The sequence below is a fragment of the Esox lucius genome, chromosome 20 (assembly GCF_011004845.1).
Source record: "Esox lucius isolate fEsoLuc1 chromosome 20, fEsoLuc1.pri, whole genome shotgun sequence".
In the NCBI taxonomy this organism is placed as follows: Eukaryota; Metazoa; Chordata; class Actinopteri; order Esociformes; family Esocidae; genus Esox; species Esox lucius.
In genome coordinates this window covers 41,778,405-41,795,811 of record NC_047588.1, presented here as the reverse complement: position 1 = coordinate 41,795,811, position 17,407 = coordinate 41,778,405, and the positions used below count along the sequence as shown (strand labels likewise).

At 40.6% G+C, this 17,407-nt stretch overlaps 1 protein-coding gene across 4 annotated transcripts in view; it reads right to left on the bottom strand.

Annotated features, from left to right (window-relative positions):
* LOC105027450 (zinc finger protein OZF-like) overlaps positions 1–17,407 on the bottom strand; it is a 541,343-nt gene that overhangs the window by 15,713 nt on the left and 508,223 nt on the right. For 3 of the 4 annotated variants that reach the window (XM_034288563.1, XM_034288564.1, XM_034288562.1), the window contains exons 3-4: positions 6,135–6,396; positions 2,011–3,793 (exon numbers count right to left, since the gene is read on the bottom strand). In XM_034288563.1, coding sequence (XP_034144454.1) covers positions 2,715–3,793; positions 6,135–6,396 — 1,341 coding nt within the window. In that variant the 3' untranslated portion in view covers positions 2,011–2,714. Of the gene's footprint in view, positions 3,794–6,134; positions 6,397–9,113; positions 9,200–17,407 lie in introns of those variants that run through there. The other variant, XM_034288566.1, reaches the window with a different exon arrangement.

Sequence of the window (17,407 nt, the reverse complement as noted above, 5' to 3'; positions counted from 1 at the left end):
AGGACGAAGGGACGATGAGGGATGTCGAGCAGGACGGACGGTCGATGAGGGATGTCGAGCAGGACGAAGGGGCGATGAGGGATGTCAAGCAGGACGAAGGGACGATGAGGGATGTCGAGCAGGACGAAGGGGCGATGAGGGATGTCAAGCAGGACGAAGGGACGATGAGGGATGTCGAGCAGGACGGACGGTCGATGAGGGATGTCGAGCAGGACGGACGGTCGATGAGGGATGTCGAGCAGGACGGACGGTCGATGAGGGATGTCGAGCAGGACAGACGGGGGATGAGGGATGTCGAGCAGGACAGACGGGCGATGAAGGATGTCGAGCAGGACAGACGGGCGATGAAGGATGTTGAGCAGGACGGACGGGCGATGAGGATGGAGGGCACGGTCCGGACTGACAGGAAAGTGGCCTGGATGTCAGCATCCAGCTCCAACTGGATGTACATGTTGTGTTTTATTTCACTTAACAGTATGTCTTGGTTAGGATATAGTTTACAGTGTTATGTATATTATCGCTTTATTATATTTCAGTTATATTACAATAGTAATTTCTACATATCGAGTTTTAAATAAGACTCACAAAAATGTCTTTTGATTTTTTATTAGAAATATCCCATTTGGAGGGGCGAGTAGCGCCCCTCCCCCCCTTTTTGTAAAACTACATATTGGCAAGACAGCAAGGGTGGACAGTATCAAGCCTGGTCACCTTCACGCCCCCGGGCCAGGCTACACCTAATCATAGACCGTGCTGTAAAGATGAGTCTTTAGTAGACACTTGAAAGTTTGCATTTCTAACCTTAATTGGCAGATCATTCCACAGTAGTGGAGCTCTATGAGAAAAGACCCTGCCTCCGGCTGTTTGTTTAGAAATTCTAGGTACATTTAAAAAGCCTGCATCTTGCGATTGTATGCATGTATGTATAGCTGGATCATTTCAACAAGGTAAGTAGGACCAAGTCCTAACCCTAACAGGCAGCCAGTGTAAGGACGCTAGTACAGGAGTAATGTGTTTAAAAAAAAAAATTGGTCTAGTTAGGATTCTAGCAGCCGTGTGCAGCACTAATTGAAGTTTATTTATTGATTTGTCAAGGTAACCGGAAAGAAGAGCATTGCTGTAATGTTTCGAAGATGAAAATAAGCAACTCGAGACATTTTATATGTTCATCAAAGGAGAGGTCAGGGTCAAGGGTAACGTTTTTACAGTTTTTTGGGATACAACCATGCAGCCGTCGAGGTTCACAGTGAGTTCTGCTAACAACGCTCTTTGTTTCTTGGGTCCTAAAATGAGCATTTCTGTTTTTCTTGAGTTTAGGAGCAAGAAAGTCTCGGTCATCCACTTCCTAATATCTGAAACGCATGCTTCCAAAGTAGCTCATTCTGGGGCTTCTCCATGCTTCATTGAAATATAACTTTGTGTCATCAGCATAACAGTGAAAATTAACATTGTGATTTCAGTTTACATCTCCCAGAGCCAGCATACAGGTGCAGGTCACAATCAGAATATCATCAAATTCAGTATCTCCGAAAATTTGAATATTACTTAAGACCAATACAAAAAAAATATTTTTAGAAATGTTGGCCAACTGAAAAGTATGAACATGTACAACACTCAATACTTAGTTGGGGCTCCTTTTGCCTGAATTACTGCAGCAATGCGGCGTGGCATGGAGTCGATCAGTCTGTGGCACTGCTCAGGTGTTATGAGAGCCCAGGTTGCTCTGATAGTGGCCTTCAGCTTTTCTGCATTGTTGGGTCTGGCGTATCGCATCTTCCTCCTCACAAAACCCCATAGATTTTCTGCTGGTGTTGGTCCACTGTGTTTTCTGAGGTCCAAGTCAACACAGCCGTCTACCAGGATGTTTTAGAGAACTTCATGCTTCTTGCTGCTGACCAACTTTATGGAGATGCAGACTTCATTTTCCAACAGGACTTGGCACCTGCACACAGTGCCAAACCCTATAATGCAGAAGAGCTGAAGGCCACTATCAGAGCAAAGTTTTAAAAAATTACACAATGTACAGTAAAGATTTTGATCTTTACTAAATTTTGTTCATCGAGACCCGACATGTGATAAGTGTTGCCTTACATTTGTTGAGCAGTGTTTTCCTGACAGCACACACCCTAACCTGTTATGCACTCATCTTTCTTTGTCTCACAAACTCTCTTTAAAAGAAATTTCTAATTATCGGCTACTAGAAGGAATCAGAAATGTAAAATGTTCTGCAGATGGGATGTAGTTAAGGTGTTATAAAAGTTTAATTTAAAAAATGTATGTGCTTGGGTGTAAAAAACAGACTTTTGCTGCAGAGTTTCAATGGTATTTTATGTGTGAGTGCCATATCGTGTTTTACTATGCCGACACGGAGGCGGTGTCGAGATTTGTGGAAAGTAGTCGCCATTGAGTTTTGAATGAAGGAAAAACCCTGATTTGGGATTGAACATTTGTTTGCCGGGAAATGGTGCAAGGTGATCTGGGATCAAACTTTGGTTGTTCAACAAGAGATTCCAGGAAAACCCAACTGTAACCATGGTGATTAATTATAGGAGGGTAATAATGATCTTGACGCAATAGTTAACGGCTTCCCATGTCGGAATTGTGCAGCTCAGCCTCCTGCTACACAAATCCCTGGTTGACGCTACATATCCAGTTCAAATGAATGGGTTGCTGGGTGGGTGGCCTTTGGAAGGTGTCTTATACCCTTAAGGCTTCTATCCACTATGTATGCACTGGTGATCTTTCAGGATACCTTGTTGAGAAAAACCCTTCCCACAGTCAGAACAGGAGTAAGGCTTCTTTCCAGTATGTACGCGCTGATGGGATTTAAGGTGACCTGGCAGACAGAAACTCTTCCCACAATCAGAACAGGAGTAAGTCTTCGCTTCAGTATGAACGCGCTGATGAGATTTAAGGTGACCGGACATATAGAAACTCTTCCCACAATCAGAACAGGAGTAAGGCCTCTCTCCAGTATGTATGCGCTGGTGAATTTTAAGGTGCCATAGATGAGAGAAACACTTCCCACAGTCAGAACAGGAGTATGGCTTCTCTCCAGTATGTATACGAAAATGAGTTTTAAGGATGCCTAACTGAGAGAAACTCTTCCCACAGTTTGAACAGGAGTAAGGCTTCTCTCCAGTATGTATGAGCTGGTGATTTTTAAGAGTTTTTGGGTAAGAGAAACTCTTCTCACACACAGAACAGGAATAAGGCTTCTTTTCAGAATGTATATGCTGATGAACTTTTAGGCCGCTTAACTGAGAGAAACTCTTCCCACATTTAGAACAGGAGTACGGCTTCTCTCCAGTATGTATACGTTGATGTATTTTAAGGTGAACTGACTGAAAGAAACACTTCCCACAATCAGAACAGGAATATGGCTTCTCTCCTGTATGTATGACCTGGTGATTTTTTAAGGTTTTTGAATTAGAGAAACTCTTCTCACAGTCAGAACAGGAATAAGGCTTCTCTCCAGTATGTAAATGCCGATGAGATTTAAGGCTGGCTAACTGAGAGAAACTCTTCCCACAGTCAGAACAGGTGTAAGGCCTCTCTCCTGTATGTATGAGCTGATGAATTTTAAGGTTACCAGACTGAGAGAAACCCTTCCCACAGTAAGAACAGGAGAAAGGCTTCTCTCCTGTATGTATGAGCTGATGAGCTTTAAGGTGACCTGACAGAGAGAAACTCTTCCCACAGTCAGAACAGGAGTGCAGCTTCTTATTGTTGTAATCTTCCTTTTGTTTCTCTCCAGTTGCAGGAAATGTCTCCACTTTAGCAGCAATCTCATCTGTGTGATTAATATCAGGACAGTTCATTAGAGCAGTGACACTGTACCAATGCAGTTAAAAGATTACATAAAATACCAAAGTAACTATTCCATGAGTGTTAAGAGTAAAAACATGCCAACTATTTCTGAAATCATAGTTTTACATTTTCACCAAGCAACACAATATATTGCTAAAATTAAAAAAAAAAACATTCACTGCCCTCCAAAAATTGTCACCCAAAGTAATGTGAACAAAACCCTGTAAAAGAAAATAATTGTTCAACTTGATAAAAACACAAAAGATTGAGATGACAAATATGAATTTTCTCCCAAACACAGTGAGAAGAATGGTTCAAGTAGCAAAAAAACTCCAAGGACCACAGTTGGAGAATTGCAGGTGGTTACATTTTGGGGTCGGAAATTCTACATAGGACAGATTTCCAGAAGAAAGCTTCTGCTGTCACCACATTACAAACATAAGTATCTTTGTGACACAAATGTAGGGCCACAATTTGTTTGTGGAATAGTCTTACCCCCTAAGTGTTCCTAATCTGTCAGGTGAACTGAAAAACCTAAAATATGAATGGGTATACACTGATGAGCCAGAACATTATGACCACTCACAGGTGAAGGGAATAACACTGATCCTCCAACAAGAGCACATGTCAAGGTGTGGGTAGATTAGATGGTAACAATCAGTTCTTGTAGTCAACGTGTTGGATACAGGAGAAATGGGCAGGAGTAAAGACCTGAGTGACTTTGACAAGGACCACATTTTTTGGGGGGCCACACCCACAGCACCCCTAAACCCAACAGCTTTGGGTACAGTTCCTTATGCCTCATTTCCACTGGTGACAAACACTGGTGTTTTACTCTAAAGTCTAGAAATGTTTGTTTCCATTGACACGCGCCAGTCATCCACAAGGCCGTGGCCAAGTAGCCTGGCTCTCATTGGGTGCCAAGCCCTGAGCTTTAGGACTTAGGGCGGGGTTTGCGGGATGATGTGTTATGTCCTGTGAAAACGCTGCATGTTATTTGAATAGCGATGTGCGTCGTTTGCTTTACTCTTTGGCTTCTCGTAATTGGTTTCATCCGCTCTAACAAACTGATCGATGATAAAATAATGAAAACTAAAGCAACAGTACTGGGAAGCAAAGACTCAGAACAGAAATAGCTGGAACAACCGAAGGTGATGACTAAATAGAAAAACGTAGTGCTGAGACCAAGATGTAGCCTACAGAACCTATAACAACACAGAATTAACTCATAATTCTCAGAAATCCTTCTATTTAAAGGCAGATAGTTTGGACAAAATACACAGGCTTACAGTTGCAAGGTCATGTGTAGGTGGACAAGGAGCCGGTCGCAGGAGTTTGAGGAAGACATTTGTTTAATTACTCAATTCAAACGACATATTATAAACATACTGAGCATGGCGTTATTTATTTTATTTTACCACAAGAAAAAAAAAAAAAATCACCTATTATTTTCTGTTACCAGAAAACCAAATCACGTTGATAGTTTACTCTCCCCTCCCCATCAGAGTCCCTCCTTAGAGTCCTTTGTACCAAATATATAGTCGAAACAGAAAAATCTAGAGCCAATATTAGCATAAGTCACCGGTGTAGCCCTGGTACCGGGCTAAAGCACCAGTGCAAATGCAGCATTAGTCACCCTGATTACCGCTGCCGGTAACAGCGCTAACGTACTGCTACCCGCAGCGCTAACGTACTGCTACCCGCAGCGCTAACGTACTGCTACCCGCAGCGCTAACGTACTGCTACCCACAACACAGCAGTGTGAAGGGGGAGTGAAGACCACTGACTCTCCACACTAGATTCTGTCAGTAACGTCCAGATGGTTCCTTCCAATTATGTAGTATAATAACCTATTTCTCCGCTAGACTAAAATAAGCGTTAAAACAATTAAAAAAAACAATGTTGGCCATATCAACTGCAGGTGTTGACAGTGATTCTGCTGCCCCACAAACATCATGGACACTCAGAGATAAAAACACACTGTTGACAAGAACACTGCTGCTCTGGTCATTCATAATGGCATGACATGAGACCAAATTGTTAAGATAAATAAATAAATCTCATAAAAAGGCATTGGAATATAAAATGTATTATTAAATATCATACCATTATAGTGGCCACATTAAATAAATCATAACGTGCCACCTGTTCTTAAAATAATGCATTTCATTTAATATTCCATTAATATTTCCATTATTACTGAATGTAACAAACTGATTTTATTATATATAGAGAATACTAAACCGATAGAATTACATAAGCTGATAATTTAGCAAGAAAAACAAATTGTCAGCATTAAACCCTCTTAATAAACCAGTTCTTACCTTGATTAGTTAAATCCCCAATCTCCTCTTCTTTAATATTATTCAGTCCTAGTGTTAGACTGTTGATCTCAATCTTCTTCTCCTCTTCATCTTTAATGATAACATTCAGTCCCAGTATTTGACTTTTGTCTTCCTGCTTCACTGATGTCATCTCTGAATCCACCAATGAACACTGAGCTTTACTGTCACAATCAGAATCCAGTGACTCTTGTTTGATCTCAGTGTGGAAGGACAGCAGCAGGCTGGGTTTGTCCTCCATCTCCTAAAATAAAGACCAGATCAGGGGTTGTATTCACAAACAATTTTAAGGCTCCTAAATTGTTGGTCTAAGAGTATTTCACAAAGTGTCCATGATGTGAAATACTCTTAGACCAACAATTTAGGAGCCTTAAAATTGTTAGGACTCCAAAAGTCACCAAGACCAAATTACAAACAATCCTAAAAGGGCTGCTGTCCGCAATTCATCTCATAATCAGGTCAACGTTTTAGAAACATTTACCTTTTTAAAAAAGTTTAGTGTTATCACCTAAATCGCGAGGGTATTGTGATCATAGTAGAGCTAGTCAGGGATGCAGTCACTTCAACAAAAACAACCCAATAACACTGCAGATCAAGGTCGTGACAACTTTATACTACTTGGCCATAGGGAAAATGCAGCTATGGAGTACAGATGAACTATGTATATCTTAGTCATCTATCAGTACAATATTACAGCAAACAACAAATGCCCTCTCCAGACCCTCTATGGTCCAACAAATCATTTGGTTTCCCCATTCGACAACTACAAAGAAAGCAGACTTCATGGCCATAGCTGGACCACTCGGTAGTTGGATGAGACACAATTGTACAAAAGACTGTACCATCAAAGGATGAAGACGCATTTCTTTATGAGTTGCCAGCTGTTTAGACAATTAGCTCAACATAACTTGCAAGTAACTTTAGCAAGTTAGCTAAAACTGATGTAATCAAATATTCCTTTTCAAAATAGTTTAATAGCTCTTTTGGTCTCATCTTCCCATTTCTTTTTTTAGTATTGCTTAGCAAACAAGCAAGTTCATTTATATAGCACAATTCATACATAGAAGCAATTCAATGTGCTTTACAAAGAAAAACTCGTGGAACACGACATCATCCATTGCAATGGGGTCATCCCTCTCTTAGCTGAAGATCTCTCCCCATTGCTTATTATAAGTTGGTCTTAGCAGAATTGTGAATAGATTTTAAGAGGAAACACGTAGCTAGGAACCTTTACAGCTGTTTAGGAGTCCTCCTTGTGGTAAGAAAACATTTTGTGAACACGGCCCCTGTTCTCTAGCTGTCCTTATAGTTTGTTACAGTAAGCAAACCTCCCTATGGCGTACTCATGCTATACATACTGATCAGCCATAACATTATGACCACTGACAGGTGAAGTGAATAACACTGATACACCCATCAGCCATAACATTATGACCACTGACAGGTGAAGTGAATAACACTGATACACCCCTAAGCCATAACATTATGACCACTGACAGGTGAAGTGAATAACGCTGATAATCTCGTCATCATGGCCCCTGTCAGTGGGTGGGACATATTAGGCAGGAAGTGAACATTCTGTCCTCAAAGTTGATGTGTTAGAAGCAGGAAAAATGGCCAAGCGTAAGGATCTGAGCGACTTTGACAAGGGCCAAATTGTGATGGCTAGACGTCTAGGTCAGAACATCTCCAAATCTGTAGCCCTTGTGGGGTGTTCCCGGTCTGCAGTGGTCAGTACCTATTAAAAGTGGTCCAAGGAAGGAAAACCGGCATCAGGATCATGGGGTGCCAAGGCTCATTGATGCACATTGGGAGTGAAGGCTGGCCTGTGTGGTCTGATCCAACAGACGAGCTACTGCAGCTCAAACTGCTGGAAAAGTTCATGCTGGTACTGATAGAAAGTTGTCAGAACGCAGTGCATTGTAGTTTGTTGTTTTCACTACAACAGGTTAATGAGGCAATAACTGATTGGACTAAAATAAGGGCATTAAAATGTCACTATTTTCATCATTTTGATAATAACTAGACAAAAATCACAATTTAAATGATATGTCTAAAACTGAAAGATATTTTAGTCAAAAGGACAAAAACTAGACTAAATGAAAAAAGGAATCCAAAATAAATACTGCCTGGGTCCATCAGTAACCAGAAGCCATTCGTCTCCTAACCCGCTCGTCACCCTGTGGGTAGAAGTTATCTACTACCCATATGAATTGTTTAAAAGATTAGGCTACTATTTGTTAGGCAGCTATTACATGGCGCTGCCTTCAAAATAAAACAGATGAAATTTATCACGATATTTAAGGAGAACATTTGTGTGGGGAAGCCCTCTGCCAAAGGATGATGGTTTGCATTTGGTGCAGCCATCTCAACTCCATACTGGTAGGCAACCACGGTCATTAAGCCTAGTTTATACAATTCTTAAAATTCTCCACAGTTGGCATTGAGAAAGCAGTGCATGGAAAGGCTATGATTTTCACCTTATAATGGTGTGATTCATGGCTAATCGGGTGCGAGTATTCAATGCCCAGATTAAACCCCGCCTCCACGCCAATAGAAAACATGACTCGAACGAAGGTGTAAATACATTTTAATCGTACAAGTGTTTGAACGAAAACATTTTAAAATCGGACGCGAAAATCCATTTATTGATGTTAGTAAACACCTTTTCCACGCTTGAATCTATTTTTTTTCATACGAATTTAGTTTTTTCATACTATGAAATATTTCAGTTACGTTTTACTTTTCTTACAGTCAATACATTTGAGCTCAATTTGCCTCCATAGGAATACCGTGAGTGTACGGAACATCGTGAGTGCACTATACAGATTTACATTTCATGAAGAACATTAGTGTTTTTATTTGAATAAACAGTAAGAATCAGGGCCATTTAACCTTTCAAAATGCATTTATATTGAACTGAAAAAGGCACAAAGAAGAATGTAGTTGTTCAATACATACCATTTCAGCGACTTTGATTTCTGCTTGTATTTCACGAAATGAAACGATACCGACGTCGTTTGGTAACCAAATCTTAGCCTACTAACAACGTGCTAAGAATTCTTCTTCCTTCATTTTATACAGCGGTTGGCAACCAACGTTTCTGGTGCATTACCGCCACCAACTGGACTGGAGTGTGGATCAGACTAGTGATGGGAAGTTCGACACACTTTACCGATCCGGATCTCTTCGAATCGTTCAGTTAAAATAACGAATCTTTCGACTAATTTCGTTCATTTGAGTCAGTCGTCAGCCCTCCCTTCCATCGTTCTCAGGTGATCCAAGGTGCCTAAAGATCCGTGGATCATCATTCATTTATTTCATCGTTCCTCCGGACGAACGATATTCGGAGATCCGAAAGAGCCATATGGATCATCGTTCTTTCCGGTGAACGAAATAATTGAATACTACATCCAACAAAAAGAACGAATCGTTGTGGACAAACCGTTCACATTGACCAACCTATTTACTGTAACCAGGTTTCTGAGTGTAGCAGAATAGCCATGTTTGTGGCCTTAATCCAAATGTCAATCAAATCCATTTTAGGCAGCATACTTCACACATGTGTGTCACTTCAATCCCTGTATGTGCTTTACATTGTGATGGAGCATCCAAATGAGCTTAATACAAAGAAGGGTTTACAGCAGTAGGGTGGGAGTCAATAGTAGCCTTAATGAGTAGTTACCAGACCTCCACCCTTTACACCACAGGCTCTGAACCTGCTACATGGTAGAACACTTAGGGCTGGTTTTGCAGACACAGATCAAGCCTAGGCCAGGACTAAAAAAACAAACTCACTGGAGTTTCCACTGGGATGTCCTCTCTCCAGTGACATTCGGGGGCGGAGTCACTGGCTCACTGTTGTTCTCTGTTGCTGTCCTTATCCAATGGGAGTGAACTCTATCAACTCTTTAGTTGGTTGGTGTCCCTTTGGTTGGACGCTTGGTAAAGTGGGTGGAGTTACTTCCTGCCTGGTTGGCCCTATCTGGGGTTAACTTCAGATGGGGTCACAGTGTCTCTGACCAGAGCTGCTGTATTATTGTCCTGGGGAGTTGGATCAGTCCCCTTCTCAATCCAAGGAATGTTCTCTCTAACTCTCCATGTGTCCTAATCTGTTTAAACATAGAAGGACATGAGGCCTTGGACCAAAACTCAGGACTAACAAGACCCAAATGATCAATAGCTGTCCCTGTCCAAAGTCCTACTGGTTGTGTTGCAGATCACTTTATATACATGCCTCAGTAATAAAACCTCTAGATGCAGTCTATCATGCAGCACTACGATGTATTACTGGTATACAGTTACACAGTCATCAATGTCTTTTATGAACTGGACAATCAGCAGTTATCAAATGGGCTCATAGGGATACATTTATAAAACCTGATCAGTCTTAGAGATCGTCTAGGGGAAACTGTTGTAGTATACGGTTCTCACTATGGGAGTAAAATACACAAGCGATCTCTTCCAGACAGGAATTTATTCCCCAGTAAAACAGGATGTCCTGTATTACCACTTAAGTATCCCAAAGACTCAGGTGAGCAACATTTTAATTGGAATATACATCAATTAGATTTTGTTCATAAGATCATCTAGGGGTGAATAAAAATGTTTTGATGACAATTTGTCTACAATTTTTACTCAATTAAAGATACATTAATATGATTTGAGTGTGAGATCAAGCTGATGAACAACAATGACATTTTTCTACAGCCTTTATACTTAGGGTATCAGTCATTCTGGAGCACATTATACACGGTCTTAAAAATATTAACTATGATTTTAAAATGGTTTGAGCTCAGTGGAATTTAAAACAGTGAAAAGACACTAATGAGACAAAACATTATGACCACCTGCCTAATATGCTGTAGGTCCTCCATGTGCCCCCAAAACAGCCCCGACCCACCGAGGCATGACCTCTACAGGACCCCTGCAACACCCCCAGGCACCCCCGTTTCCCACGACTACCAGCACAGTTCCTTGACACACTGATATTGACCACACTAACATACCAATATTGACCACACTAACATACCGATATTGACCACACTAACATACTGATCAAGAGTATACCCAGACATTGTCGGGAGTGCATACAGGCACGTGGGGGCCACACACATTATGAATTGCCATGATGAAATTCATTATTATTGTTGCCATGATGAAATTCATCGTTATTGTTATATCTATTGTTCCTGACATATCTCTGAAGCACCAATCCCCATGTTGTGTAGAAACAGGCTGTCATCCCGATCACGACCGCACCACCAATCCCTGTGTTCTGCAGATCGCAAAGAAGCCTCCAAATTGCACCTGATCCTTCCGAAGGCTTGTTCAACAACCACCCTCCCACGGCTAATCTTGGAGTTCTGCAGCAGGTCTACTTCAGTAAGAGCCCCATTGTCACGCTTAGGAGTTAAGACAAATGGGAAGGCCTGTCCAAGGTAGGCACTGTCTCCCAGCAATGGAGATGAAGGTTGGTCCCATTGTGGAGATGAAGGTTGGTCCCATTGTGGAGATGAAGGTTGGTCCCATTGTGGAGATGAAGGTTGGTCCCATTGTGGAGATGAAGGTTGGTCCCATTGTGGAGATGAAGGTGAGCAGTTTTAGGATGATTTAGGATGATCCTGTGTTGATGACTGTGACACATGAAACTTGTCTGACATCTCCTGAAAGCTGTTCTGGTTGACCGTGTACCACAGGAACATCAACACCTTTGTCACAGGTACTGGTGGTGTGCATAACTGTGTTCAGAGAAGAACAGTATGTAACTAAAGAATATCATGCATTTAAATATTACTGTCATATCTACTTTCAATGTATCATATCTTCTAAATAACTTGAGCAGCTCTAGTTAGATAAAGTTTGTTTGGGATGGGTGAAGTTTTATCTTCTTTGAAATCTTAAACACATTTATTAAAATGGATATCATACGTATCCCATTTAGCAGACTAGTATTAGAAATTATATATGAAAATTACATTCATAATTAACGTTAGCATTACAATATTCTGAAGAGCCCTGGTTACAGATCAAAAAGCGTTAAAAACATTTTCTACACAATGAAAAACAATCTTCTTCCATTAGGTTTTTGAGGTGGACCACACACTGACCACACATTCTGTAGTTATCTATGGCCAAATCCCAATGTCCCCCCTAAACCCTGAACCCCTCACAGACTTAACTGACGTCACCTGGTTAGTGATTGAGTGAAAGAGGCTGCAAGGGCTCTAAATATAAATAATGGGACACCACTTTTTATATTATCATGTTACCTTGACGACGCTGAAACATGTTGAACACTATTGTGGGTTTGGGTTTTATTTTAAGTTTTTTACTTTCTTCGTGGCCAAGACACTTCATAGACTGACTGACTGATTTATGTCTTTCAGGCTCTTACCCTAGAGAGTGGACAAGAGGTAATGGTCAATAATAATCTATATTTGTCAATAGCATTGTTTGGTCAAAATAGCATTGTTAAGCAAAAACTAAAATAAATAGTTGAATAGACTAGGTGTGTAATAAGGCGATTTAATGTGTTCTATGTGCCATCTTAAATCCTTGTTAATGTAGGCCTAGTGTAGTGGTGTTGTCCACCATTCTTCTTTCTTCTCTTATAAGGAGGGTTTGCCAGGATTTTTATCTCACTTCCGGGCATCCCCTGATAACCCCTGTTTCACGTCACAAAGCCATGAATTGTGGGCAATTCCCTCAAGCAAAGTTTACAGAAATGCAGACTTACCAAAAGGGTGCATAGAGGGCTCAAAGTGTCTGCGAGTGAACCCTTGTACACTTGACGATTTGACAGTGCAACAGCCCTAAACCCTCACAGACTTAGCGAGAACGTGAGTGTGGATATTGGGATTGGACCATTGTGTAAAGACTCAGCCAGCGTTGCAGAACGCGCCCCTTTTAGGCAAAAGCACACAAACTCCAACAGAGTCAACTAACAAACATCGTAATCACATTTGTAGTACTGTTTAACACCAACTTACGCAATCAGAGTTGGTCAACCCTGACTTTCCTTGAACCCAAGTAAACTTTGAGTTGGTTGGACTCCCGTCGTAGTACAGCCTTCTGGTGTTCCAGATCTTTAGAAAAGCAAATGTTATGCAGGACCCCTGATTAACACCACCAAGGGGCTGCTGGAGACTCGTTGTGGCTAGACGTTCCTCTTCATCACATACATTTCTACTCTTCCTCAACAAACAAACAACATTTCAGTATATACAGTTGTGACGAATTCACACATATTTATATGAAAACATACACTGAGGTTTTAAAAAGACTGGTGAATGATTTAATTTACATGTTTCCTTCAAATGGCTGGCAGCAGAGTTCTAAAACATCACTCACTTTCTACAGACAAAATACAAATTTTTATTCAGAGGCCTAGCTATTTTGACATAATTTCATGTTAGTTTATAATTGAGGTACTTTTCATATTTAATCATTTATATTTTAGAGATTTTTCTGCAATTTTTCTTGTTGCCATTTATATTTATTAAATAAAAAGCAATTCAATGTAATGTTTTTGGCCTGTAATGGTCATCCAACATTCATCTTTATTAATCTACTTTGTTATATACAAGCTAGAGGGACCTTGTAAAACATATGATTCAGGAGATCAGTGCCAATTCCTGTACCTAATGGGATGCTATTTATTGCCTTTACTTGAGTGGTGGGTCATGTGTATAAAACAACACAACATCTATAGAAAGACTACCAATAAAAGCATTCTAGTCATTCTTAATCAGAAGGTTTTAGAACAAACAAGGTATTTGATTTGGCCGTTGGTGCAACAATTTATACAAAAGGAATAAAGGAAAGAAAAGAAATCAGAACAGTGGACTGAGCATAAAAACTGTTGACTGTGCATTAGGGACGTCATTAGAAATTCATGGATGGGAGGCTAAGCCTCGTTTAGGGGGGTCTGGGCATACTCCCCAAAACATGCATTTTTAGAGTAATAGCGGGTGTAAAATCTATCAAAATAAAGATATTTTTGGTCAAGGTTGGCTAAAAGTATACCTGTCTCATCGTTTTAGTTAGACACTGATCTAATATGACTTAAATTCTATCCAAATAAAGAAATTGAAGTCCACTCTGTCCGCATCCATCCAACACCAACAAAAGGCACAAGAACGGCTGTACATGTAGCCAAAATAATTTTGTCAACTGAAGATTATAGTAAATTAACATCTACATACAGTAAATGAACCAGATTCCTCTAAATAATAATTTCAAAACAGAGTTAGTTATTAGCCCAATTATCTTGGAATGAAGCCATTAAAAAAAATCATAATTAAAAAAAGAAACATTTAAGCAGATCTCCCTTACTTTGAACAGAAAACATCAATACGTTAACTTCAAACCCAACCAAACACGAATCTGTGAAACACGCAGTTTTGCAACTGTGTTCTGTTGAAACCGAAGAATTTAACATAATCTCAAACGCCCTTCGCAAGGCGAAGCTCTCGATTTACCGGTCAATCTACGTTCCTACTCTCACCTATGGTCATGAGCTTTGGGTCATGACCGAAAGGACAAGATCCCGGATACAGGCGGCCGAAATGAGCTTTCTCCGCAGGGTGGCTGGGCGATCCCTTAGAGATAGGGTGAGAAGCTCGGTCACCCGGGAGGAGCTCAGAGTAGAGCCGCTGCTCCTCCACATCGAGAGGGGTCAGCTGAGGTGGCTTGGGCATCTGTTTCGGATGCCTCCGGAACGCCTTCCTGGGAAGGTGTTCCGGTCCCGTCCCACCGGGAAGAGACCCCGGGGAAGACCTAGGACACGCTGGAGGGACTATGTCTCCCGGCTGGCCTGGGAACGCCTCGGTGTCCCCCCGGAAGAGCTGGAGGAAGTGTCTGGGGAGAGGGAAGTCTGGGCATCCCTGCTTAGACTGCTGCCCCCGCGATCCGGCCCCGGATAAGCGGAAGATGATGCTATGCTATGCTCAAACGCCCTATTATTGGCATAATCAACAGCAATTTTGAAAAACATCTACTTGTACCGATTAATCATTTGATGAAGTCATCAATGTTTATGATGATTAGAGTGACAAACAAATGTTAGCTAGCATATCATTAATGATAATATACGAAATTTCAGGGGAAATATTCGTATTTTCAGGAACGTGCCCCTAGGCGAGTTCATATTATCACCCCCGATTATTGGCCAACCTTACAATTTTGTTGAATTACATAATTGCTTTTTATTTGTATTACAAATGACAGATATTAGTATTCTCTGAAGTAGAGAGTTGAAGCTAACTTTCTTGCCTTCCGGTAAAGAAATAAAGACTGATCACTGATATTACATGACGTCTGGTCTGTCATGAAATTTTCACGAAATGCAACTTGTCTAAAAATGTTTACATACATGATATTTTAAAGATCTCAATAAAAATGGTGGTGGGCCAGCTAAAAGAGTACATTCATTGGCAAAACGTACCGTTGCTTTCCAGTGCATTTGCATTTTGAAACTTAAGAGGGTTTACTTTTCCAACCACTAGAAACGTCCGATAATAGGGTTGGCAGAGAGTAGAGAGGCGTTAGCTACTATTTAGAGAAGACAGGTTTCAGATGAGCGAGTTACTTTCAAAGCATAAAACGAAAACGCTGCCAAATGCACTTGATTCTATATAATTTGTAAGAAGTTTAGATTCGAAGAAAAAAATAAAATCACGGAGAAAATATATTGACAGATATTTATTTATTTAAGGGGGGCTAATTAATATTTTAGTGGGGTCAAAGCCGGAAGAAGAAGTGAAGAGCTATGTTGACCCTGTCGACTGTGTGTAGGCAAACTGCAGTGGGTCTAGTAGAGGGTCGGTGATGGTCTTGAGGTGGGACAGCAAGGCGCTCAAATGTCTTCAAAACCATAGAGGACAGGGCAACGGGTCTGTAGTCGTTAAGTCCTGTGATCCTTGGCTTCTTGGGGACTGAGATGATGATGGAGGACAGATCAGAATGCAGCATGTCTCCAGTGAGGTGTTGAAGATGTGTCGTGGAAATCACTAAATGGGAAAGCAGTTGCGTCTGCAGGATTTGAAAATTAACCGGGCCGGACACAATCATTGATGGGCAAAAAAAGACAAACCAAAACCCAAGATCCCTGGACCACTGACACGCAATAATGGAAACCTATGTATATTTTTTAAATGCATCAAGGGGCTGTAAAAACAATCCGAATTGAAACTGAATGGACCTGCTTTTCTGCACGCAACAATATTAGGGCTCAAGTATATAAGTGAAGGCAAAAGGCAGCATTGAACACACATGGTTTTAAAACACTATGCCATTAATAAACAATAAAATGAAAACTGAATTACAACAGTATTAATGTTTACTTCAAACAAATTATGAATTATGCCAAAGGTTAAAAAAAAATTAATTCACTAAATTCTCTTAATGGTTTACACAGTATGTGGGCATAAATAATGGCAAATACCTATAACATGAATCATAATGCCATGTAGAAAATGAACCAATAAAATTTGAAATTGGGAGTTTTCACCAGTGATTCCTCTGAAGAAATGTATTGCTGTTGGGGAAATGTTGTTGAGCCAGGCAGCACTTACATTTCTAGGCTTTCAAAACAAATCCTGTAGTCCAGCTCATTGATGGAGGGGCAGTTGAGGGAGAAGCACATGCAGCTAGATGCCCTCCTTCTTTCGCTCCATCTCTTCTTTCCTTTCTTCCTCCAACCTTTTTTTCTATTCCCTTCTTTCCAACTATTCTCTCCTCTGTTCCTCATCCATTATCGCCATATATTTTTTCCTCACCTGTGCTCAGTCTGTTACACTCTGGTCTACTCTCTGCTCTACTGTCTCCTGCTGGCTTTCACTTCTGTACCATTCTGTCAATTCCCTGTCTATTAAAGTAATGCATACACTAAAACACAGAGTATAATCCTGTAAAGATGGTACTACTAATTTTCTCCTAATAAATACATCAGTTAATTCAGACTTTCTTCAGACTAGATAACATCACCTGAACTTATTGTACCTGCTCCCCCTTTCTTTTGTGCTGTAACTGATTAAAATATTTAAACAAACAACTTAAGAAATCACATCGAAAACGGATCCATTTATGTTGGATGAACAAATAGGGTGCGCTGCAAAAAGGTTGTTGTTAGCTAGCAAAACTTGCTTGGCCCAACGTCTTTGTTCAATATAACTGGTGATACCATTTTGGCAGCAATACTGATAGCTACACATCTAGATGAGGTGAGAATAATTTGTTTAAACGGAGTAGTT